The sequence below is a fragment of the Apis laboriosa genome, unplaced genomic scaffold (genome assembly GCF_014066325.1).
Source record: "Apis laboriosa isolate Shangri-la unplaced genomic scaffold, ASM1406632v1 scaffold19_cov150, whole genome shotgun sequence".
Classification (NCBI taxonomy): Eukaryota; Metazoa; Arthropoda; class Insecta; order Hymenoptera; family Apidae; genus Apis; species Apis laboriosa.
This window is the reverse complement of record NW_025222278.1, coordinates 1,862,272-1,888,382: the sequence shown is the minus strand read 5'-3', so window position 1 is coordinate 1,888,382 and position 26,111 is coordinate 1,862,272. Positions and strand designations below refer to the sequence as shown.

General features: G+C 34.8%; 1 protein-coding gene across 2 annotated transcripts in view; it reads left to right on the top strand.

Moving 5' to 3' along the window:
• Positions 1 to 26,111, top strand: part of LOC122712130 (integrin alpha-PS2) — an 82,607-nt gene that overhangs the window by 1,951 nt on the left and 54,545 nt on the right. For both annotated transcript variants that reach the window (XM_043931526.1, XM_043931525.1), the window contains exon 2: positions 24,755 to 24,876. In XM_043931526.1, coding sequence (XP_043787461.1) covers positions 24,755 to 24,876 — 122 coding nt within the window. The remainder of the gene's footprint in view (positions 1 to 24,754; positions 24,877 to 26,111) is intronic.

Genomic DNA, 26,111 nt, shown 5'->3' with positions numbered 1-26,111 from the left:
TTTATCATTCATTATTTATCCATATACTTTCACAAACTTTCATTAAGAGATTTTTCAAATTAGATGAATTTCCTTGGTGAATGAAAACTTTTGTACCATCAATTATCGCCATTTGTAATTTTTCTCAAATTTTTTACAAAGATAAAATAATATTAATCATAGATATATCCATCGAGTGTTTTACTTATCTTTCATTACAATTCTTATACATCGAGCCAGACTAAACTTTTTATATTATTTAGTTAAAAAACAAATCTCGATTCCCATCTCTTCCAATTATGACTTTCAGAGGTTCGCGGTATTCGTATACAGTGCCACGAATTTCTTCACTGACCCACATATAATTCCAGAAATCCATGAATCGAACAATTCGTATCTCTGAATCACGGTTATTAAGAGTCAACTGCTCATTTTGTCGTACGTGTCCTATGGCCGTGAAGAAATGCGGTTCCGCTGGCGGAAGAAACATTGAGTTACTAAGTAAGTGCTATTTCCGTAAGGCGCACTTTCCTTGTTACACTTTAAGTCAGATTAGTCAAGCTTATGAAGCGTTTCATTCCGTAATAGTTACTTCCGAGTAGACCAATTTAAAGTTGTAGTTTAGATTTTCAAGGAATTAATATATTATATATTAATATTATATTATATTATATATTAATATTAATTATTATATAATTATTAATATATTAATATATCATATATTATTTGCGAAGCAATATTTTTTACTCATAAATTATAAATTATTATTAGAAATTTGTAATTTTTCGTCTGATAATAATTTTGATCGTATATTTGTCGCGAAGTGTTGGGCATTAACTCGTTGAAAAAGTAACTAATTAAAAATAATTCGAATAAAGTTACTTTAAGTAATTACTTATTAAAATGTTCGAATTTGTTTCTAGCTATTACAAATAAAATTATTCGCGATTATTATTATGTTTTGAACAATAAATTGTTAAAGTAATTTATGGAAGTAACTTCATTCGAAATTTCAACTATTAAATTTTGCCAATCACTAATTGCGAAATTTTTTGAATTTAAGTCAAGGATATCGAAAATTAAAAGTCGTGCTATATAGTCGTGCTCTATAGGGATCAATATCAGTAAGCACGAAACTAGAAATAGCATTGCGTTACCTAGCAACTTTATTTCTTTTAACTCAACTTATTTCTTTTAACTCAAGAAATATTTGAAAGAGTTAAGAATAAATGATAGATCAAGTCTATCTAAATTATTTGAATTTGACAATTTGACAAATGGAAATAGAAAAATTAAATAAATAATACGCGTACAATAATTGTACACTCGTAGTTCATATCAGTAAAAAGTTATTATTTGAAATCAAGTCATTCGAATCGCATATCTTAACTAATCTAAAACGAGGTTTTATATCGCGCGAACGAATGCAAGAATAAACGTGGCGTCAAGATATGAAAAGTGAAAGAATAGCGCGATCATATTTTGCCACGCAAACAAATACTTCTTTTCGTGTACGAAAATAATCATTTTATCGATAAATTTTTGAAAATAAATTTTCAAATAGAGAAATTTTCATATTTTCAAATCAACGATCCCAATGAATTCAATGGATGTGTTTAGATTATAGTTTATTGACTCATAAAATGGCAGGTACACCCACGAGTTTAGGACGACCACGCTCTCCTTTTAAGTCCTCGTCCCAGAAACCAACTAGCAAAGTGACTTCTGCTGTTTCGTTATATTAGCCGAATAATGAAGCTCGATAATGAAATCGACTCTCGTTTACCCACGATATTTTCGAAAGCATGTAATATTTTCTGTCGGTGAATAGGCGTTAAATCAAATTGAGGTTAGGATCGATTTCTCTAATTATTGGTTATTACAAATATGTTTGGAATTTCGATGAATTTTTTAAACGTGATTCAGAATAATCACGTTAATTTTAGATTTAACGTCATCGGATTAATTGCGAACCTTGGGTAACCACGATACTGGAATTTTAAAGATAGCAGTGGTATCACAAAATTTATAAAAGTCTTCTTAAAATAAATTCAATCCCAAAGAATTTTATACTTTCTTTGAAAAATTATTAATCGATTTCGACCAAATTGGTCGGTTACTTGATCTCAAGCTATTAATTTTATTTCGTACTTCATATTTTATACGATGTGTAAAAGACTAATTGAAATTGAGTAATCCAATTGCGATCCAAATTATTACGGTATTACGTATGATTTAATGATAGCAGTTGAGAATCAATTTTGATTAAATCGCAATTGATCGATATTGATCGCGCTATAAATTTTTCTCGAAATTTAAATCGAAAAAATAATCGAAGTTAATAATTTTAACGTATTATCTACAAGATTATTTTTATTATTTACACTATCCACGAATCTTGTTTTTCCTTCGAAGTATTCGAGAATATTGAAGAAATTTTTCAATCTGGATTCGAATCTATTCAACCGATACATTCGATCCCATCTCCACAAGACAAGATTCACTTCATCGATTTCTCCGTGACACGGCGATAGTTGAAGGGCAGGCCCCCGGATAACAGGTGCTCTCGGTAGACTTAGAACCGTTCTCCTTTTATGTCCCCTTTCGAGAACAAGGCGAGTCGGTTCTCCCGTTTCATTCGAACGCTCGTAACTGTTCTCGATCCTCTGGTGACGATAACCTTTCATTTGTCCATGATAAATATAATCGACCGAGTCATCCCCTTCGATTATTCCCTTTTCGATAGGAATTCATTCAGATTATTACGAGATCCAAGAAGGAAGGAATAATTTACGCGAATTATTTTTTATAAATAATTCCGAACAATTCTCAATTTCTTGAAATGAAAATATTACGAAGAGACGAATTGGAAAAAACGTTCAGAATCGCGAATACTTTTGTTTGCTCGTGAATAAAATTCATTTGATAAATTTAAAAATTGTATAAACTTTCTTTAAAATTTGCGCCAATTCAAATTTACCGCGCCAATTCAAATTTACCGCGCCAAATCCCGACCTCTATTCATCGTCCCAAATTTCGAAACTCACAACCTCTGCTCATCTCGACACACATAAATGCTCGCTTTTCGTTTCGATCAAGAGCAAAGACTTCTTCGTGAGTCACGCGGGCCACGAATAAACGTTCCTGCCCCCGCTCCTCGGGCGACGATGGATATAAATAATGCAGACAGAACGAGGAAACGCGAGTAAAGGGAATCGGTTACGTCTTCGTGAAAAATCCGCGTGAAAGGTCGGCCCGGGATCTATCAACCGGGCCACGTAATTTATTCGATTCTAACGGATGTCGAAGCCTTCACACGGATGGGAGCGCGGATAGATATCGACTATACCGATCGAACCTTAGCCTCTCGCATGCTAAACGGAATGGCCGAGCTTTCGTTACACGATCGTGTTTTCTGGCTGGACGAATTCGAGTACGGTGCCCGTTCATTCGGGTAATTGGATTGGACTGGATAATTTGACAGGGTCGAGTGATTTGTGAAAGGGCTTCTCCCGATTGCCTAGTATTTGATTGTTGGGAGACAGGTTTGCGAATCGTGAAATGATTTGGTTTTCGATGCTGATCTTTTTCGTTAATGTATAAAATAAAATGTTTTTATTTTTAATAAATCGTATAGAGAAGTGTAGATACATATTTGCAGATGCATACTTTTTTTGAAAATAGTATAAGTCGTTTCGTATAAAGCAGATTGTCAATTTTTTAAGGTTAGAGGTTAAGTTAGTCGAATTGTTTGAATTATATTACGATTGAAAGAAGATTTAAGAATACGAGTATTAAATATTAAAGAAATTGTAAAAATTTTCACAGTTTTCTGAATCCGTTTCGTTTTCTTCGGTTTAGCTTAGACTCGAGCCTCGGCACATTGTTTCCTCGAAAGACAATAGATGGTCGCGGAAAATAAAAGGACGTATACGTTGTTCGGGATATCCAAAGCCGCAGGAAGTCCGGATTACATCGTTCGTTACGAGAAACTTCGTAGGCGCTTATATTTAGGCCAACCCGTGGAAGCTTTACGAGCGTTCGTCCTCGTTAATCTGATGCGAGGCAAACGCACCGGATTGCTGTTACCCTCCTCCTCTTGCATTAATTCTTGAAATAGAATCACTGACATGTGCAATTGAAAATCATAATTTAAATCCTTCGTAAGTTCTTCTATGAGACGTAACAAGAAACCAAATTACTAAAACAAAAGCAACTAATTACTTTTTCTTTGCTATTTTGATCCTCAATCGTTTACACTTTTATATACATTCATCATAATTTTTAAATTTTTTATATTTTACTTATGAGATTTAACCTAAAAAAAAAATCCAAATTTTGAAAAAACCAAACGAAAGTTTACTAATCACTCTTCCATTTTCAATAATTGGCAATTTCCACTATTCTTTCGTACCAGAATTTACCAGAATTTTAATCAGAAAATTAATCAAAAACAAAAAAAGCAATTTTTTCTTCTCTACTTTAAGTCTTCAATTCTTTATACTTTCATATATTTATGATAATTTTCAAATTTCTTACGTTTTATTTACGAGACCTAATCTAAAAGAACCTAAATTTTGAACAAACCAAACGAAAGTTTAGTAATCATTTTTCCATCTTTAATACTTGGCAATATCCACTATTCTTTTGTACTTAAATATTAGAATTTACCAGAATTTTAGTCACAAAAACAAAAGCAAAAGTTCTTCTTTACTACTTTAAGTCTTCAATTCTTTATATTTTCATACATTTATGATAACTTTCAAATTTCTTACGTTTTATTTACGAGACATAACCTAAAAAAAAATCTAAATTTTTAACAAACCAAAACAAAACTTTTTTACTACATCACTTTTCCATCTTCAACACTTGGCAATTTTCACTATCGTGCTTAAGTACCAGAATTTACCAGAACTTTAATCAGAAAATTAATTTTAATTTTTATCACAAAAATTTTAATCACAAAAACAAAAATAACTTTTTCTTCAATATTTTAACTCTTCAATTCTTTATATTTTCATACATTTACGATAACTTTCAAATTTCTTACGTTTTATTTACGAGACATAACCTAAAAAAATCCAAATTTTCAACAACCATAAAAAAACTTTTTTACTACATCACTCTTTCATCTTTAACAGTTGGCAATTTCCATTATCGTTTCGTGCTTAAGCCAAACATCAGAATTCACCGGAATTTCATCAGAGATTCAGGTCGCGTTAAAGATCATCTACGGTAATTCTCACTTTCGCCCTTCCTTTCCCGTCCGATCGGTGAACAGGTCTATCTATAAACGAGGTAGGAACACGTTCGATGGATTCAGAGCACGAGGTTGACAGTGATACAGGATGTTAGATCATCGCTCCGTTACGTGGGCGGTTGGTCGCTCTCGCTTTACTCTGATTAATACTCTGGCTAATCTCCTCGTTCGATCTACTACTATTTCACCCAACGGTTCACAGTTTCTCAATGAACCTGGGCGTTCGTTTCCTCCGCCAATTGATGGACTCTGACCCTTGCGGTGGTGGAATTTAAAACCACCTGGTTGGAGGAGACCTAACCTCTTCTGTCGCGCTCTCATGCATACGAGAGGTTCGAGAAGATGACATCTAATCTGGGGACGTATCGGTCCACGTGAGACCGTTCGAGTCGTTGACTTGGTGTAATCTTTCTTATATCTATGATATTCTTATAGTTCGCGTATGTGTAATGGGATTATTGTTGAAGCTTTTCAACTAGTATAAGGTTACGATTATTATTGTGAATGGAATTCTATTTGTTGGAACGAAAATTATTTTTTTGAATGACATTATTATACGATTAGATCTTGGTTATATGATCCATGAATCACTCGATTTTCGTTATATTTGAAGATAAGGATTTACGAATGTTTTAATCGTTGTAAAACGAAGCCGATTATGATGAACATGAAAATTTGTTATTTTAGATTTATTTTAAAGTAAGGCAAAATAATTTAAATTTGCGATTAATTTTTTTCGTTACACTTAGGAAGTAAAATTAATTTGAATTTTCTTAAATCCTTAATTTTAGCACGAAAAGAATAAGAAGTAATCTATTCTAGTCTCTATCCATTGCGATATTTCTTAGTTATCTCTCGCCATTATTTATATTGATAATCTTTCTATATTATAATTCGCTAAATTTTTCGGACCTAAATGAATCTATCTATTTGAAAAGTATATATATATATTCGTTCCTTTTATCGACAAAGGAAAAGAAGAAAAAGTAATGGTAAATAAATGTACATTGATCTCGTGCCGAACACTTGTTTCCCAATCGCGAGATCGGACTCGAAAACAAGCTACGTACAACCACGCGAATCGTTTGTCAGTCGAAAGCTACAGCGCCGATCTAGAGGCCAACTTAAAGGTAATTTTAAACGGTGACGAACAGGTTGTAGACGTTGTTCACATTGTGTGTATTTTTCATCGTGATGTAACCTCATTTTCAACGATATATAATATACTCGCTTCGAATTAAATTATGAATCATATTTTTCATATTTCATTTCTTTTAGAACATATATAAAGTTTTAACTTCCTATAATTCTCTTGTTTATTGGAAATGGAGGAAAAGAGATGTGAGAGAGAGAGGATGTAAGAGAAAGAGAAGGAAAGAACGAGGATAAAAGGAAAGGTAAACGAAAAGACTTTATTGCATCTCCCTAATGACTCGTTCTTTTCGATTGGTCGAAGCTTGCAGGTCGTATAGCGCTAAATATAAAAATTCTTTCGCATATAAACATACATCGTATCGTATCCAAGAGTAGATAATACAATTCTCCATCGTTACAGCGTCGAAACGAGGGGCCGATAAGGCAACTTCGCTTTCGTTCCTTCTTCTTCTTCTTCTTCTTCTTCTCCTTCGTCGATCGAATTAATTACCCGGCTCAGATACCGCCGATTGACGGACGTTTCTTCGAAGTTAAACTAGTTTCCCCCTTTGTTAAATTTCTATTATACGACGTCCAGATTTTTCACCGAGAATTCCGGGAAGCATGTGCTCCTTATCACAGCCCGCCTCCACGTGATAAGACCTTGCCACAGTTTGCAAAGTGTTGCTCGCTCGTTGATTTTGCGAACGTTGAAAATTCCGCGGTTGTTTTCGCGTTTTCTCCCCCCCTCTCTTGACCAACTTTCGTTGCAAGGCTTTCGCGTGTGCGTGTGCCAATATTCTTTTTTTTTTTTTTTCAATTATTCGTTTCAAGTATCGAGTCGAAAAACTCGAAAATTAGGCGAAACGAAAGTCGGAAAAAAAAGATTGTGTTCCGCAGGACAATTACTTAAGAGCGGAAAGTGCACCATCAGGATAGATCCATCCTGACTTTTGTTTCGTTTCGCAGACAGGAAACAGGGAAATTGAATTCTCGTTTCCTCTAGCATCGACACGCTCCGTAAGCACCCACTAGTTTCAAACGGACGGTGAACAAAAGATTCCACGAGGAATATAAACCGTGGGAAAGTGAGAAAAAATAAATATTTGGGATATACTATTGGATTAAATTAATTTCTTTGAAAAATAAATTTTCAATTCCCATTACTATAAAATAAGTTATTTTCTATATTTGGTTATTTTGACATGCAGATATATGATACGAAATACACATCAATTTAACATTTCAATATTGGCAGAATGAGAATGTAAAGTGAGTGATAAAAATGCAGTAAATCGTATAAGGTCAAACAACGAATAAAATACGATAATAATCCATAACGTAAATGTTACGTAAACTTTACGTCTATGTTAATCGTTTTTCACCTTACATATTCAAATTTGTAAATCTTTTGTTTATAACGCATATCATACTCGTATATTTCACGTTCGATAAACATATAAGTATATTTATATAGAGATAAATATACTTCATTATTGATCGAAACACACAACAAAAGATTACTTTCAACCACGCTCTCCTATTCCATTCCAACGCTCGAACACTTCTCATTAACTGTGATAAAATATCCTCCTCTCATCGAAAGTTAAATCCCTTTCGAAACATGTTGATGTTTCCATTTCGAGTCTTTTCAATTTCGAAGTCGTCTCTCTTCGATCGATCGAGGCGCTCGAACACGAAAGGAAAGAATCCCTAAATCTTAATTCTTTTTTTCCACGCATCGAAGGTGCGAAACTAGCGCCTCGTGGCCCGCAGTAAAAGCACGATATACGGCGGGTGATCGTGTGCGGAGAGAACGATCCCGGTGAGTGCAGTGTAAACGAAGATTTAAACGGTAGCCGCGAATGATGGTGGGCATCGTGATCTTTCACACGAGTTAAGTACACCTTAAGACAGCGTGCGTTATTCATCCTCAAGTTTTTTTATTTCATCACTTCTCCTCGTCTTTCTCCTTCCCTTTTTTCTCTCGTTCTTTTTTCTTTTTTTAATCCGCTATCGGTCCTTCCATACCTCCGCATACCTGGCACACCTTTCGATCGATTATCGATTCGAATCAGATCGGCGTTGATATTGATGGATCTCGACCGATGCCGATTTTTATTTCTTCTTCTTCTTCTTCTTCTTCTTCTTCTTCCTCTTCTTCTTGTGCCTCGTAGCTTTAGATTTTTTAACGTAGCTATCTCTCGTCTCGATTTTGATTTTTTAATTAGATTGGGAAGGGAGAATATGTTGGATCTTTTTTTTTTTTTTAGGTTTCGATGAAATAATCGTGATATTGACGAGGCGCGATTTAGTGGAAACGTTTGATCAGATTATGGGATTAACGTTACGTTATGTGATAAATGAAAGGGATCGTTTCGAAGGCACGAATCTTTTGGATGGATGGTGTACTTACTTGTTCGATGAATTATGGTAATTAAAATAATAGGATAAAATAATTTCTGAAAAGAAAAAAATCTGAAATTCAGATAGTTTAGAATTAAAGATTAAGATTCCATAAAGGTAAAATTTTAAACAAGCATCGAATTCCTCAAAAACTTCTACAATATAATAATTCTTACCAATAAAATAATTTCTCAGATATATCTATATCCCGAACAATCGCGACCGCTCACAGACAATTAATCCCGCACGAATCATCTTAATTAATCGGCAAAGAAACAACTCGGTTTCCTTTCGAGACAACGATCGTTTGTCTCGAGCAAACAACTCGATATCCTCCGACTACCGTAACGGCCGTGGTGAATCGGCAAAATACGAGAGAAAGAAAGGTGTGCGCAAACTTCACCGGGGGAAAAGGGAAGAAAAAGAGCGGAGCGGATGGTCGAGAGAGAGAGAGAGAGAGAAAGAAAAAAGGATGAGAGGGAGAAAGAAGAGGGGAATCGAGATAATGAGGATCGCGTGAGGCACGTGCCCGAAGCTCTCCCCGTGTCATTATCCGGAGGAGAACCGACAGCCTCGGGCCTATTACCTTTACCTGGCCGCATGCAAACACGTGTGCAAATGCCTCTTACACACGTGCGCGCCGCGTTTGTAGGAAGGCGGGTGCGGGGGCTGGGTGGAGGGGTGTCTGGAAATAAAGAGAAAAGGAAAAGGTTTCGCAAATGAGTTACTGCTTCGCTTCTGGTTTTTTTCTGACCTTGCTACGTGGGCAGTCCTAGACGTAAAATGAAACGTGAAATTTCGTCCTTTTTTTTTCTTTTTCTTGTTTTTTATTTCACACGTATGCATTTTCCCCCCTTTTTCGTTTTTTTTCGTTTCGATTCGTTCTCTCGATGGGTTTCGAAAAGATTATTATTTAAGTTTTAATAATAATAATAATAATAATAATTTTGTATATCAGGATGTATGTTGAAGACAAGGGAAAATTTTATAGTTTTCTTTTTTCTTTTTATTTAAATATTGTCTTGTTTTGGTAATGATCGCATACGAGAGAAAGTTTTATTGTTTTTTTTTTTGTAGATAAGACAGAGATTCGAATCAATCTTTTTTTAATGAATTGTAGCTCTTTTCTTGAGATACATTTTACTAGAATTTAAAATTGATACTTTAACAAAAAATTATTTATATCTTTGAAGATATTAATTCTTTATTATTTAACAAATATTTGTTTCAAAAGTTACGTATTTTCATCGTCCTATATCTACAATTACTCATTATTTGTAAAAAAAAAAAAAAAATGAATTTGTACAATGATCTACAATCCACATATTAATTATTTATATTCTTACTCATTCTATCATTATAACTCGATGTTACGTTTTTTTTTTTTTGTATATATTTATGCTCGATCTTCACATTGAATACATCCCCATAAATAATTCACGAGGATACACGTGATTGATTTAAGCAATTAATCGTTGTTCAGCTGATGCTTCATAATTATTCTTTAAGACACTTTTAAATGTGGTTTAAACATATGACCGCCAGTGTGTGTGTGTTTACGCGATTTTTATATCACGTGCGTAGCTCGTTTCCTAGTGGCGTGAATGACGTAACGAGCCGTACGTGAAAGTCATTAAGCATTGGCAACGTGAGAGTGCAATTGAAACGGCTCGTTAAGTGATTTAGAGCCGCGTTTCCGACCACCTTGGAGCCGACTTCCTATTAAATCCCTCCACGGATTTATACACCATTATCCCCTTTTTCCACCTTGTAACGAACGAACGAATTTCAATTACAGAATCACTCGGAATAATTTCTCACAATTCCCAAAATTCACAATCGCATTCCTCTCCTCTCCTCTCCTCTCCTCTCCTCTCCTCTCCTCTTTTTTTCTCTCCTTTCCTCTCCTCTCCTCTCCTCTCCTCTTTTCTTCTCTCCTTTCCTCTCCTCTCCTCTCCTCTCCTCTCCTCTCCTCTCCTCTCCTCTCTTCTTCTCTTTTCTCCTCTCCTCTCCTCTTTTCTCCTCTCCTCTCCTCTCCTCTCCTCTTTTCTCAATTTTCGTCGTCGATTGCGACGCGAAGATCCGCGATAGGAGGAAAGGGGGAATTGGTGATCCGTCTCGAAACGGATGATCCACCACAAGGAGGTTTTTTGTAATATCAATTCGCGGATCGGGCAGGGGCATCGTCGGCTTAACACGAATCGACGGAAGGGTATCGCGTGTCGGTATCACGTACCGAGCGCTACCGAGTGATTCACGACACGGTTGAAATTACTATTGCGGGCTACGGGTGTCGACACGGGAATATCCATCGTCGTACGTGTCGCGTGCGATAAACATAGCGAATAGGATCGGTGTAGGTGTGGCCCAAGATTATTTCTATCGCGCATGCATGCCTTGCCGGCGCTTGAAATTTGAAACAACGAGATTAGCGTGTGAATGTTTGCGTTTGAAGAGGTTAGATAGTCCCGATAAAACGTTCAGAATATATATATATATGTACATAGGAAATTTTGGAAATTATATAGGACGATTAGATATGTAATGGATGAGTAAATTGTTGGATGTAAATTTAGTTAGTTTGGAGGGGTGAGTTTGAAAAGATGAGAGACGTGTGTATGTTGAATGTAGGTTGAGCAAACGTTTGCATGTAAATTTGGTATGTCAATACGTTTAACGAGCTAGTTTCTTTTATTTTATTATTTTCTCGTGTTATTGAAAGCAATGGATGTATTTTTAGAATACTTTATATAAACGTATCTGTCGTAGATATCTAGATTCAATTGCTCGATAATGAGAGAAAACTTCCATCAATTTCACTACTAATAGTAGTATATACAAATAAAAGTTATTCATTGTATACAGTGTTGCTATTAATCGATAAAATAAAAAAAAAAGAGTCGTGAGAAATGGCGATGAAACCGTCACACCGTGTGCCCACCATCCGGACATCCGGTTTTTCACGGGCGTTCAGAAGTGTGTTCAGTTGTCATTTGGACTTCTTTAACATGTCGATTCCGTGTTTTCCATCCATTCCTCGAAATCCCACCGTTCGTTCTGTTCGCCATATGGCGGCGAAACGCTCACCTACGCGTGTCCTCCCGACAAAATTGCATTGTTGTTCGTTCGACACATGTTTCTTCAAAGCACGACTGTGCGCCTCAAACGAGAATAACGTGACTCGAAGGCCGGGAAAACCATTTTATGGGCGTCCGCGCGAAGATTTACAGTTCCTGTCTCGAGGTCCTCTTATTGCATCGATTAGACGATGTGTAACTCATTTCTGTGTTTACGCAGCTGATTCCCGAAATTTGCAAGCAATGCTTTCGTCTTTCGAAGGAAAATGACTGATTGCAGCAAAAAAACTTGAAGGAAATTGGAAAATTTTTAAAGAAATGGAAATAGAGAGGAGAAGAGAATTCGTGGACAACTATATTTATTTATAATGGATCGATAAATAAATAAAGATTATTTCTTCATTTCTTCCTTTTTATCCTCTTGTCTTCGCTGTTGGAGAGAGATATATTTATTTAATTTATTTAATTTTATCATTAATTTATCGTTAAATAATATTCGTGATTGTAAATAATATTTTATCATTAAGGAAAGCCACGAGAAGCATCGGTAAATCGAACGAGTTTCTATCCGAGAGGGTAATGGCAAGGGAACAAAAAAGAAAAAAAATGATAAATTGTGCGTTATCGTTGTGCAATAAATAAACGACTTCGACGATGCACACATGATCGAGCATAGAGTGCTCATACCTATTTGTAGCCTGTTATATACGCAACGAGATCAATCACGAAAGGAACTGGGTCCGGAGACGAGACGGATTAATTGGCCGATCTTAATCGCATTAATGAAAGAACAAATTAATCAGCATTGTTTCATCTGGGGTTATACGATGCAACGACCCATTTCCATACGCGATCACACACGAACAATGCAACAATGCATATATATACATTTATATATATATATATATATATATAGGATAAGTCTTATTTGCCCGGTTTATCGGCCATTCGACCAATTAAACGAATCAACCTTGTTTTATTATTGATTTCGAAGAAACGATTGAAGAAACGAGAAAGTAATGCCTCTTTCCGCGTTACTAATCGGCATGTTGAATGAGTGACTAAAAATAGATAAGAATGAATCGTAATTGATAAATTGCAAGGTATTGTACATATTTGAATTTATAGGTTAGGTTCTAGGCAATTGGCGTATTAAGATATTTTTAGATTAATTTAATTTCTATTTTGTGTCCGGTTTTTTTTCTATTTTGTCTTTATTATTTTTCCAAATGTTTTCCGTGAAATGAATCGTTATATTTTTTTATGTAATAATTAATAATTTTTTAAATTATTACGGGTGGAAATACCCGGTTATTAAATTATTACGGTTGCAAGAAAAATGTAAGAGGAAATGATAAAAAAGATTTAAAAGACTTGGTGCTAAGTAAAAACTTTTCGAAACAAAATAAATTCTTTTAATGTCTTGTTGGGAGGGAATTCCGAATGTTTACCACGAAGATATCTTTTATTGGCAACGCGGCTGACGTAATCGAGTAAACGCAGTTATCCGATAAGGACAATGCCAGAGGAATGTACGAATTTGCGAGGTCTCAACGACGACTAACTCGTGCATCGAGTTTTGCCATGTCTGGTGGCCACATGCACGTCTTCTGACCATTCTTGGACATTCGTGTCAGCTTATCTAGAAATGTCGTTTGAACGTGTATCTACGTGGTTGTCGGAAACGAAAGTTGCAAAATGTCTACGTGTTTTCTTTTTTTTTTTTTTAAATTTTTCAACGTTTTGAAATCTTCCGTCTTGAAACGAATTTTCACTCGACTCTCGACAATTTCCTTTTACTTGTAAAATTTAAAATCGTATTTTTACGAGAAATTAAAGAAAAGAAAAGAAAAAAATTGTACGCTTCGAGAAATTTGATAAATCTTTCTCGAAGAACGAAATAAAATTTTAACAATATTTTTATTCTCCAATAAAAAGAAGAATTCGACGAAAGACTTAATTTTTGCCAGCAATAAATCTCGATAGCAATAAGGCTCGGTATTCGCAAGGCAAGAAAGAACGTTTTTACTAGTACAAGCGGCACATTAGTGAATTGTAAATTTGCTCAAGAACGAGACACAGTTAATCTTGATCGCTAATCGAAGTCTCGAACGGCCTTGAATTCATTCAAAGAACACGGTAACGTTTCGCATGCTTACGATACCACCAGATGCAAATTACGCTCGAGGAATATTCAATTGGATCTATAATTGCTCGTGACCGAGATAGAATCGAAGAATTTGCGCTCTTGAAAAAACGAGATTCGTGTGTTTTTCTCAATGAAATTTGGATAAAATGTAAATTTATGTTTATTGGCTCGGATGGACGAGATCATTCGATATTCACTTTTCAATATTACGAGATATTAATATATTCATGAGATTCTTTTAAAGAATTGATTCTAGAGGCCGAGACAAACAAAAAAGTTGATACACAAAAATATCGATTCTTGCTTATTTATTAAGTTGCAAGCAATTTGAAGTTTGCGTTGGACGAAGCGAGACGGAGATAGAGCGAGACAGCTTTATCTTGGTTACATTATTGCGCCGCGGTGCGGCGCGCTGTATCATTCTATACTCATCTCGTTTCATCCAACTTTAAATTGCTTATAACTTAATAAATAAATAAGCCACGAGCAACATTTTTGTATATCAACTTTTGTATCTGTTTTTTGCCAGTGAAATCGACCATCCAAAAATTATTTTATCATCGTTCTACGTAAAAATTATTAATCGAAATTGAATGAAATTTAGAAGTCGAATTATTAACGAGAATTAGAAAGTGAAAGCGATAGAATATTTCCAATCTTGAATGATTTTTACATGGATCGTTTCACTTATTAATTAAATACCCATTGAAAAATATCAGATATGAATATGCAATTTGAAGAATTTTAATAAACCGTCCCGTTTATCTTTTTTGTCACACGTTTAAAAGAGTATTAAAATTCCAGCTCGATGTAGATATTTCCTGCTAGATACTATCAAAATATTACCGCGCACCCGGAAATCTTCTCTTTGTCGGCTTTTAATTAGAATACAATCCGCGCGTGGCCGATACACCCTAATAATTTATTATGCATGCGCATTTAACAAGAGAATGTGTAATTAGCCACAATTAAACACATTAAAATTTATTTTACATCAATCAATCCCGTTAAAACGGATTAAGATAAATTTGTATATGAACATGAAAACGGATATTCTTTCTATTCACTTCGTTCGAAATTATATTCAAAATTGTTATCTTCCAACGATCCGTTTATTTCTCACCTGTGTGAGAGAGGCACCCTTGGCGCCGCCAACCTACGACACCCATCAATCGACGTCTCGATCGACCGATCGGCGCGATCTCGCTTCGAGCGATCGAGGCATCGCTCACAGTGAAAGCCTCGAGACCTTTGGTGAGATGCTGCTCCTTATAAAGCAGCGGAGTATCCTCGGCCTCCGTGTTCCACTCGCCTCGTCGAGACGCCTCGTTCCTTAATTTTCCCCATTTCCCACAATTTTCGAATTTTTGAAATCGAATCTCGTGAATCGCCTCGATTGTTTGATCAGATCAAACAACTTTCTTTATCTTGTTAACTCGATCGTTATCGTTCTTTTAAGAACGATATTTTATTTATTTTAGTATCAATTTCAGATACTTCGATCTACGGTTTAATATAGTATGATATGCAGGATCTATAAATATTAATCTCGGGTATTAAGAGCTTCTTAGTCCTGTTACGGTATGTCGATAAGATACGATATGATATGACACGGTAATGATACGGCACGGCACCGATGTATGGCCGCGTATGCCGTTGTGCGATGTAACGAGAAAGAGAATTCCTCTTGGGATTAAAAGTTTCGCAAATATCAGATATACGTAACGCAAACCACGGTTTATAATCAATTCAATCGTGAATCGTGTCGCGTTTCGTTACACGTGCACTTTACTCGAATTCATTTGAATCTTGTTAAGATATGCACACCCCCACCCTCCCTCCTGAGGAGAAATTTCGCAACAATTCGACACAGCTGTTTTAACGGAATTTCGTTATGGTCAGCGATAATGCAGCCACGTTGCATGTGGATACCGAGGGGTGGAGGCGTATTCTACCTGGTTTTAAATTTCCTAGCACGCACATCCTCATTACCATATCCACGTTCCATCGGGAACATCTCCGAGTTCGGTGAACTCCCTACCTTAAATCGAGGATTTTATTCCAAAAATCGGATGATGACGCTCGTTCATTCCCGTCTTTCCATCGATAAATATCGATAAATATGCGGTGGACGTTATTAGAAATCCCTTAGCTTAGATAGATCCTTGATTTGTTATTCCGTTTAATTAGCATATATGCGATCGTTGAACGATCTTAAAATTGAAATAATTTTTCTGCTTAGAATTTTTCTCTATATAATTCCAAAGTCAAAGGATATCGAATCGAGGATACAAGCGCTTTTCATTTTTAAACTTACGGAAAGAAAGAGTTCTTGGCTAGTTTCTTCGCGGTAGATCGTACGATTGTGGGTGAAATTCATCATGAAAAAGAACATCGTGCGAGAATTTATGTGACTACGTCGGGTTGTATATACGTAATATTTTCCGTGGACGTATAGAAGGCACTTCCCTTTGTGGAGGGGGGGACCTAAAGTATTGCGTGATTTCCGGCTTGAAATACCAAGGCTGCATTACAATCGTCATTCTTTATGCACGTACACGGATTTCTGCTTGATTGTGACAGTTGTGACGGAAGTTGGCGAATTAAATGTGGCTTTCTTTATATCATAATATCATGATGACAGCCGTCACACATTTGGGCTGTTCATTTTCTTTTTTTAAATTTTCTTTTACAATTTTAGTCAAATTTAAAAATCTATCTTTATATTTGATTTATTAAAAAAGAAATGTTGAAATTTATTCCATAGACATTTCATTTTAATCCAGAGATTGAATTCTGGTAAACGAATAAGAGAATGAATAGAATTGATTCTATTATTTTAGATCTTCATTCTTGAATCACACGATCGTGGAAACTTAAATTCCATTGTCTTTTGTGACACCCACGTTTAGCATTGAAAACAGAATAGAATCTTTATTACTCGAGTTGCCTTCGTTCAGATTTGCTATTGATATATATGATTTATTATTTTGCATCTCATCCATGATATTTCAATTATAGAATTGCACAATTCACGATCAATTTATTATTGCCCAGAATCGAAAATCAAACAAATTAAATTACAAATTAAATAAATTAATCGTGAAAAAAGAAAATTAACAAATATATCTGTACTTTATCTCTACTTTATCACCGGAGTATAATCGTTAAAATCTAATTAAGAATCTCATAAAATCGTTATTTACCTTCACAATCATCTTTGCCAATAAGAAAATCAACCAAGCATTCTATCCTATCCCTAAATCACCGCAAAGTTTACATATGAATATATATTCATATATACACACGCAACAGAGGAATACGCGCTTTTTTTTCACGCATGGAACGCAATGATCGCCTGGACGAACGCCTGAATGGGCCAATAAATAAATCCATCCTCGTCCTATCGTGCCGCGACGAAGAGGTATATCTTTGAACGCGGATGGCCTTTTGCGCGAACGGACACCGATGTGCAAAAATGGCGGCGCGTATCGCGAGGAAAAATCACGCGAACGCATGAATTAGAGAGCTGGCGAATATCGGCGTCCCTTTGGCGTCGAGCCACGTGAGAGCCACGTCCTATTGACTTATATCGGGACGAGACAAGACGCGTATATTTGTAATGGCCGTATTTGGAAAAATCCGACGGCTCCATTCGCGGCAACGGTGGAGCCCGTTTGTTTCTTAAATCTTCGGCTTCGATCTCTGAAAAGGAAGGCAAATCCGCGCAATCCGCGACAAATTTATACGCATGCACAAGTGAGTGGTGAGTGATGTGCGATGTACGATGAAAAGAAGGCGTGTGTGTAAAATTGTATTTGAATAGAATTTGATTTTAGGATTGATACGCTGAGCATTATGCGCGACAGTTATTTTAAGGTTATGATGTAATGTTGTGAGTAAGATTTAAGATAAAATACGATACGATAGAAGACTTCAAAAGTATTAATCCTTTCCTCCAATTGGCGTCTATAAATCATTCATTTATGTGTCACTATTATATTATATTGTATATTAATATGTGATATATCGAAAAGAATTATTATTATATAATGTGTGTATAAAATTGTATTTGAGTAGAATTTGATTATTTTTTGATTTTTTGGGATTGATACGTTGAACAATGTGTCACAGTTATTTTAAGTTATTTTAAGACTTTTAAGAAGACTTTAAAAATTAATGTTAATCCTTTCTTTGTTATATTAATTATATTAATTGTGTATTGTTACCTGGCATTGCTCAATTCATATTACAATTTTCAAATTTCATCAAGTTTCTTACATAAGTTACTTTCTTACTTTTCATAAGTAATTTTCACAAGAAATTTCAACAAGGAATTGGATAGATACGACTAGAACAACTATCACGTACGATTATAGGCTACTTGACTCAAAACGTGAGCCACATAAACGAACAGCTTTCTTGTAATTTGTTATATGTTTCTTACTCGATCGTTGATATCTCGATTGATTTATTTATTGATATATTCATACATGTCGATTGCCGCTGAGTGAGTATTGAATGTTTTCATAAGGTATCCGTCCGCTGTTGATTTACTCAATCAACCGTCTAACACGGAGGAAATACTCTCGTGCTCTCGTTGCTTTTTACGGTTTATAATTGAAATACCGATCAAATTAAGTGCTACGTTATGATGTTATTGAGCCATTTGCAGTTTCACGCTCGTTAGGATTGATTCGTTGGATTTCGTGTGTTATTTTAGCGTCGTCCCCCTGTTGACTTTTCATGCTCTCTCTTTCTCTCTCTCTCTCTCTCTCTCTCTCTCTCTGTTTATTATTACTGTTTGATTTTTTAATAACAGAAAGATATTTCACGGAATTCCATGCGAGAAATTTCCGAAATAAAATTTTATCTCAAAGATTGTTTTCTCAAAATAAGTACGACTATCAAGTTTTTATAAAAATTCGGGAGCAAAGCGCACTCGCGAGTCGTTTCACGAACTAATTTAGAAGACGCTAAATCGTTGCACCTGCATACCTGTCGGTGCAGCTGCACGTTTTCATTAGCACGTAGCAAGGCCTTGGGATTCGATAAATTCGAAGTGATCGAACATATCCGACGTGTTACCGTGTTCAAACACTGTGTAAAAAATAAATTTACAACCTTGGTTGAAACTTTGGCGACGGTGAATAACCCATTTGCATTCCTATTGCGCGTATGGGACTATCTTTATGATGTAAATATTGCCAGTGGCAATATTTGATTCCGCAAATATTGTGTTTTCAGGTTATGTTATAGGTATGTTATTAAATAAAGTTAAATTTTTTTTATATCAAGTTTCTCTCATTTATATTAAATTATATATGTACATAATATGTACAATTTAAGTAGATATTATCTTAGTATCGTTCGTATTTGGAATTATTAAAGTATTAATTAAGTCTTATAAAAAATTACATTCTTCTTAGTCTCGAGATTTCTTAAATATTGTTATTTTAAATGGCTGGTGATAAGATAGTCGTATCGTATTTCACGTACTGCTTCAAATAGTGTTTTTCTTAATGACCCATTATTCAAATTAAAACAAATTAATCGTTATCTGAGGTAACCTTCAGCATAAATTTAGAATTCCTATCCTCGTTTCTTTTCATCGAAGAATTTCTTTTTAAATATATCGTAACGATAAATCTCTCTCTCTCTCTCTCTCTTTTTTTTTCTAAAAAAGTATCAAAATAAAATAACATTAAATAATATCCAAGAATAATAGAAAAATAATCCAGGCAGGGCAAAACTCGTTAAAAATTGTAATCGTCCGACTGGCCGATTATAATTATACTTACTCGAAAGAGCAAGAAAAGAGCAAGAATCTGTATTCAGTCGTGAAACTTCCATCGATCGATCTGAAATAGCTGTCGGTTTGTAACCTGTCATTTTTATCGGCGACCGTATAAAGACCGGATCGAGCCACGGTATCGAATAAAAAAAGAATCTAAATTGTTCTCCAAACTGGATCGTCATTGTATAAATCAACCAACGTTTCAACTTTCCCTCGATGTCAGGTTGCTTGTTGCTTGTCCTCGCTTAACCTGCCTCTTGCCACGGACCATCTTTGCCGCCTACTGTCACAACTATCATGTGAGATTGGCACACCTCGATCTTCTATAGCCGAATCCTGTTCGATAACGCCCCTTTGGAAAAGTGGAATATTGATGAATATTGCATTAGGTTGCAGGTGAATATTGAATTATATCTGATAAAAGGAAACCGTGTAAAACGAAATGTTAAATGAGAAATGCATGGAGATAAAAAGTAGTAAAATTTTATTTGAATTTAATAAAACTTAGGTGGAAGATTTTTAAGAAGTGATACACTGAGAGAAAATTTCAATGTTAATTTTATTCAGAGATTAGATTTATAGGCGATTGAATTTATCCCACGAAAATTGATAAAGATGTAAGGAGATAAAGAATGGTCATGGAATGATTTATATATATATATATATATATTTCATATAAATATCGATATCACCAAATCTTAAAACGTTCAAAATATAAAAATTCGAAGTAGAAGATTTTCTATACGAAAATTCAAAAAAAGAAAAAAAAAAGAGATTTCTAAACATTTGTATTCTTTGTACAATATCCTGTGGGACCGGTTCGCCCCTGCATACCCGTTCTGGTGAATGCGTCACATATTGGTGACTGCAGTTCTTCACGATTGCAAAAAAAAAAAAAAAAAAAGAAGAAAAAAGAAGAAGAAGGAAAAAAGAGGAAAAAATAGAGTGGGCGAGCTTAAGCTCCTCGTCAGGTTCGACCCACGTTTGCTATTAACGCGACACGTCCGCGAATCCATTGGACATCGAGGTCGTAAATGGATCGAATTTCGTTGGACAATATATCCACGTGCAACCCTCCACGTTGAAAATATATTTTCGTCCCTTGATTTTATATTTGATCGTCGTGTAACTCGTGTATCATAATCGTTAATTTCAACCGTATTGAAATGAATTTGATATCGCGGCGTCAAATTTCATTTGTTTTAGGAATAATTCGTTCGATGATGGAAAGTATGGAATGTTTGTCGCGAGAAGAAACGTTTGAGAAAAAGTGAAGAGATAGTATTATCGAATGCAGTGTATAATCTTTATAATCTTTATATATCATCTTAGAATCAAAATAGAAATTTTTCCAATTAATTTATCATTATTTTTCGTAAAATATAAAGTTTATGAAAGCCTAATAAATGTATCTAATTTTATATAATAACAATATTTTATATTTTATATTTTTATTATAACCAATATTTTGCAATGAAACGAATCTCTTTTCCCTTAAAAATTCTAACAATTACATTGGCAATCATAATTACATAAATCATGGGGAAGAAATATTTTATTCCTCAATATATGTCAAGCAATATCATACTTGACAAATAAAAGTTATATCCTACAATCAAGAATCAGGCAATTATCGTATCAAGACTTAGGTTTTGTCAATGTGTTTGCTGTTTAAGTGCATGGCAGACATGATTATTTTCTTTGAAACTTGTGGAAATCTTGATTAATGATTTCACGGTGTTAATTGATTCATTCCTGCGATTCGTCCCTCGTTTGTTCTTATCAAAGCGACAATTCCGGCGTGGCACGTTACCGCACACGTTACGAATCACTTGCATAACTCGCATAATCGTCGTCCTCTCTCGTTCCACCAGTTGTTAATGATTGTGCGCGAGTGTGCAACTTTTACCTACGCTCTGGTTACAGACTAGGAGCCTAGAGTATGCCAAGGTTGCACGGTAAACGGTGCCATTTTTACGCTCGATGATAATGATGATGGATCTTCTCGACAAAAGAGTCTCAGTTTCTTTGGAATTTCCGTTCAAGTTCGAACGGAAGAATTTTCTTTTTTCTTTTTTTTTTTTTTTTCATTGTTAAAATGGAGCAAAGATCTTTAAAAAGATTTTTCAGATCGAATTTTTGAACAATTTTCTGGATTTTCCAAAATATTAATATTAATTTAATTAGTCTTGAATTAAAATAGCGTACTTTAAATTTTTTGATTTTTATTTATCTTAAAAATCTCGATTGAAAAGTGAAAAGGAATCGATTAACAAAATTAAAAAAAAAAAAAAAAAGAAACCTTATGAATTGAATTGAAATTATTGCACTGGATTATTGAATGTAAAAGGAAAGTTGTTATGAGAGATAGGAATGTGAATAAATTTGAATTAACGAATTTATGGAAATTATATAAAGTTTCGACGATGCCGAAATATTTGTAATAACACGTTTTACGGGTTTTGCTTAAACTGTTTCGTCGTAACAATTATCGAAATGATAAAATATGGTTTCGATATTTCAAGCGATTTCGCAATTTGATGAAAATTTTAACAAAAATTCGTAACAAAGATTGTGATGCATTCGACTTTCTAAATTATTTTATTGTTGCCTGGAGATAATAATTAGCGTCGCAGGAAAGAAATTTATGATATCGTTTCTTCACGGAATAAAGAACGGAGTCTTTATCCCAAAGTGAAATTGAACGAAACGAGCGTTTTCTCCGTTAGTTTCATCCATTGTTCGATAATAAAACGATACGCATCATTTATCAGCCTCGGGCACGGTAATATCTGAATGTCATTTTTCTGCCAGCATTAAAACTGCTTCATGCTTTATGAATTAAATGAATCGTCACTAATTTAATAGTAAATTACGATTTAAGTTTACTTTAATAATAAGAAATAAAAATACGAATTATATTTTCAAATTTTCAAATTTCTTCCCCGAATCAAACTTCCTTTCAATCGAATTTTTATTAATTTTCCCTTTATTTCTTATTCTTATCAATCTCTTAATCCTTTAAATTCCCTTTCACAATTTCGTACAATCTTTTCTCATGTATATTATTATTGGAAATTTCTTAATTTCTTTTATATTAATTTTTGTCACGAACAAATTTTATATTAAACCAAAAAGAAGAAAAGAAAAGAATTTTCGAACAATTTTCACCTCGATAAAATTCAATTGTTACGCGATTACCCACCGAATAAGGAAACGTTTATTCAGAAAAGTTCAAGGCAAGCCAGAATATAACAGCAAGGCTGATACTTTAGAAATCTCCTTGTTCTCTTTCTTTCCTTTTTTTTTTTTTTTTTTTAAATAAAACATCGAATTAAAGATTATTTATCGATAAAATTGATATGAAAAAATCGTTCTCTTTGCGTTTAATTTAAGAAAAGGAAAATAAAAATAAATGCGTGATTTCTTCTACTATATTCTTCTTGTAGTATCTTTGGTATGTTTGCAATGGCGAAGTTAATCTGTATGCAAGTAGCATTAATCACGTTATAGGTCAGGGTGTACAACCCCTGATCAGACACACCCTTCCATGATAATTATACGATCTATCCTTAGCTAGCAATCTTCATATTGCCGGTACACACCTATCCGTCCAGGTGAAACGATTTCACGATAAAACATGATTGTGCATATTACCACGAAACGATTAAAATTACGTATTTTTAATGAGAGTTTTTTTATTTAACGAGATTAAGGGAAAATAGGTTTAGAGAAAATATTTGACGGGAGGAACTCCATAATTAAATTAATTAAAAATTAATTTATTACTTAATTTCAATGTGTAATAACAATCTAGATGAAAGATAAATGGAAGTGATTGAGAATACGAAAGTGTTAAATTAATGTAAAGAATTTAATTACGTAAAAATGTACTTAATACGAATTTTAAATAAGTTCAATCAGTAAAGATAATGACTTAATTATATTATATAATTATATAATTATGCGAGATCATTAACATTATTAAGTATTAATTAAAATGATAATAACGATTTACTCGCGGATCTTACTTTCAACTTCGAATTTCTAAATTACAAATTATAAATTTTTGTTCAAAACAAATAATATTCCGAAATTCCCCTCTTTTTTCTTGTTTTAACGAATTTCATTAGAAATTAAAATAATCTGTTTCGTAAAAGGATAACTTTATGCTCGAATCTTTCTCCAATAATTTCGATTAGCAATTTAAGACCGAAGCGTTCATTAGAAAAGTGGGGCAAACGTTAAATTCTAAGTCAATAAACACAATGACCAATTTAGCGCATGAGATGGTTATCGTCGAAATAATTGATCGTCTATAGGTCTTTGTTCAATTTCTAGCCAAACATTAATCTATTTTAATAGATACTAAACGCTTGTTTACTTTTTCCTCTCTAAAAAAAAAAAAAAAAAAAATTACAACGTCTCATCCATCTAAAGAAAGAAATCGATCGAAATATTAAAAAAAAAAAAAAAAAAAAAACATGGATTTAAAATGATACAAGATCGACAATATTTTAAAAAATCTTGCACAAACGGTTCAATTTCTTCAGCACGCCCTCTATCGTTATCTATGCGAACTAGCGCCACGATCGTCTCCGTGAAACCGATAAAAATTGCGGTGGCAAATTGTGTTACCTGGTTTAATAACTCGTCCATCGGCCGGTCGGATCAGTTACCAGACTCTCTTGCGCCACTGTTCAAAATAGCTCGTGACCACTGACCTCGATCTCGGAAATACGTTCGCATCATCGTCTTTCCTTAACGCGATAATGCGATAATGCGAATATCGAACGATGACCAAACACACATTAACCATCCAGCGCCAATTACGCAACTCCGTTTTCGCACTGCGTTTTAATCATCATTATCCACTTTTATTATCTCTTCGTCTTGTTTGGAACGGGTGCAAGAAAGATTTCAACGCCGATTCGTCGCGTTTCCTTTTGCAGGGCCATCGTGGGTGCACCGGAGGCCGAAACTCCTCAGGCTGGCGTTTACAGAGGCGGCGCAGTTTACAAATGCGACATCGCGGCCGATGATCGATGCATGTTGATCAATTTCGACAGTAAAGGTAATAAATTTAACATCTCTTTTCTATTTTTAAGAAATATTTTTGTAAGAATTTTTCTTTCGGGGCGCTTAATCTTTTTACATCGTTTTAACAATTGTCATAGTAGTACAAGTATCGAACAAAGTAATGCCAATAGAGTGGTTCCTTTCTCTGGAGGGTCCACAAACAGTTAACAAATATTAAAAAGAGAAACACCGATCGATCTTATCAAAATGATCGGCAACCTTTCTTCCAAGGAAAAATGGCCAACGTGGCTATACGTGGCCCTTAAAATTCTAATCTTTCGTCAGGGGATAGTATCGATAGCCGGAAGCACGGTTGGATTAACTCGTTTCAGTTTCTTCCACGACAAAATCCGATATCTGTTTTCCGCCTCTTTCTTTCACTTGCACTCTCGCACTTGCTTATGGGCCATTGAAAGGTATACACACACACATACAGGCTACAACGAGGGCTCCACCATAGTTGTCCGCAATCCCTGTGACCCACATTCCAGCTTTCCACCCGCTTGCCATAGCCCTCGAGGAGCTTCGTAACCGGCTGGCTGGCTGGCTGGTTGGTCGGTTGGTTGATCGTAGAGAGCCGCCGTTCTATTCTGGGCGACTTTACACCCACCCTCTCATTGCTTCCAATGTTTATCGCCACCGAGTATCGTATCGATTTCGTTTCCTTCTCGATTTTTCTTACCGATCGCTGCCAGTTGATAGATCGTATCGCGATCGGATCGCGTGGCTCAGAGCTTTATTAACGGTCGTACGTGGCATTATAAGGCATCGAGAAGTTTGCGCTCGTTTGAAGTTGTTGGAAGAAACGTTCTTTCGTTCTTTACATTTGTGCTCGATCTCTGTGTTCGATTTAAAAAAAAAAAAGGAGAATTCGATTATAAAGGAGAACGGTTTGTACGTGTTTGAAGCGGTTGTAAGTGAACGTTTGAAGGAAATCGTCTTTGTATCTTCTTACATCTTTCTCGATCTCTTCTTCGATTTAAAAAGGAGAACTTGTCGGATTATACGTGTATTATAGAGGAGGATTGAAGAAGTTTGTGCATGTTTGAAGTGATACGTTTGTTCTTTTATCGGTTTTATCGGTTCCTTGTCTGATTTAAAAGGAACGAAATTTGCGTGAAATGAGTGGAAAACGTTTAAAATGTGTACTGATGTTAATTTGAAGACGAGCAATTGATAATAATTGCGCGCGATGCGATCTTTTCGTTTCAACGGGGAACTACAGTCGAC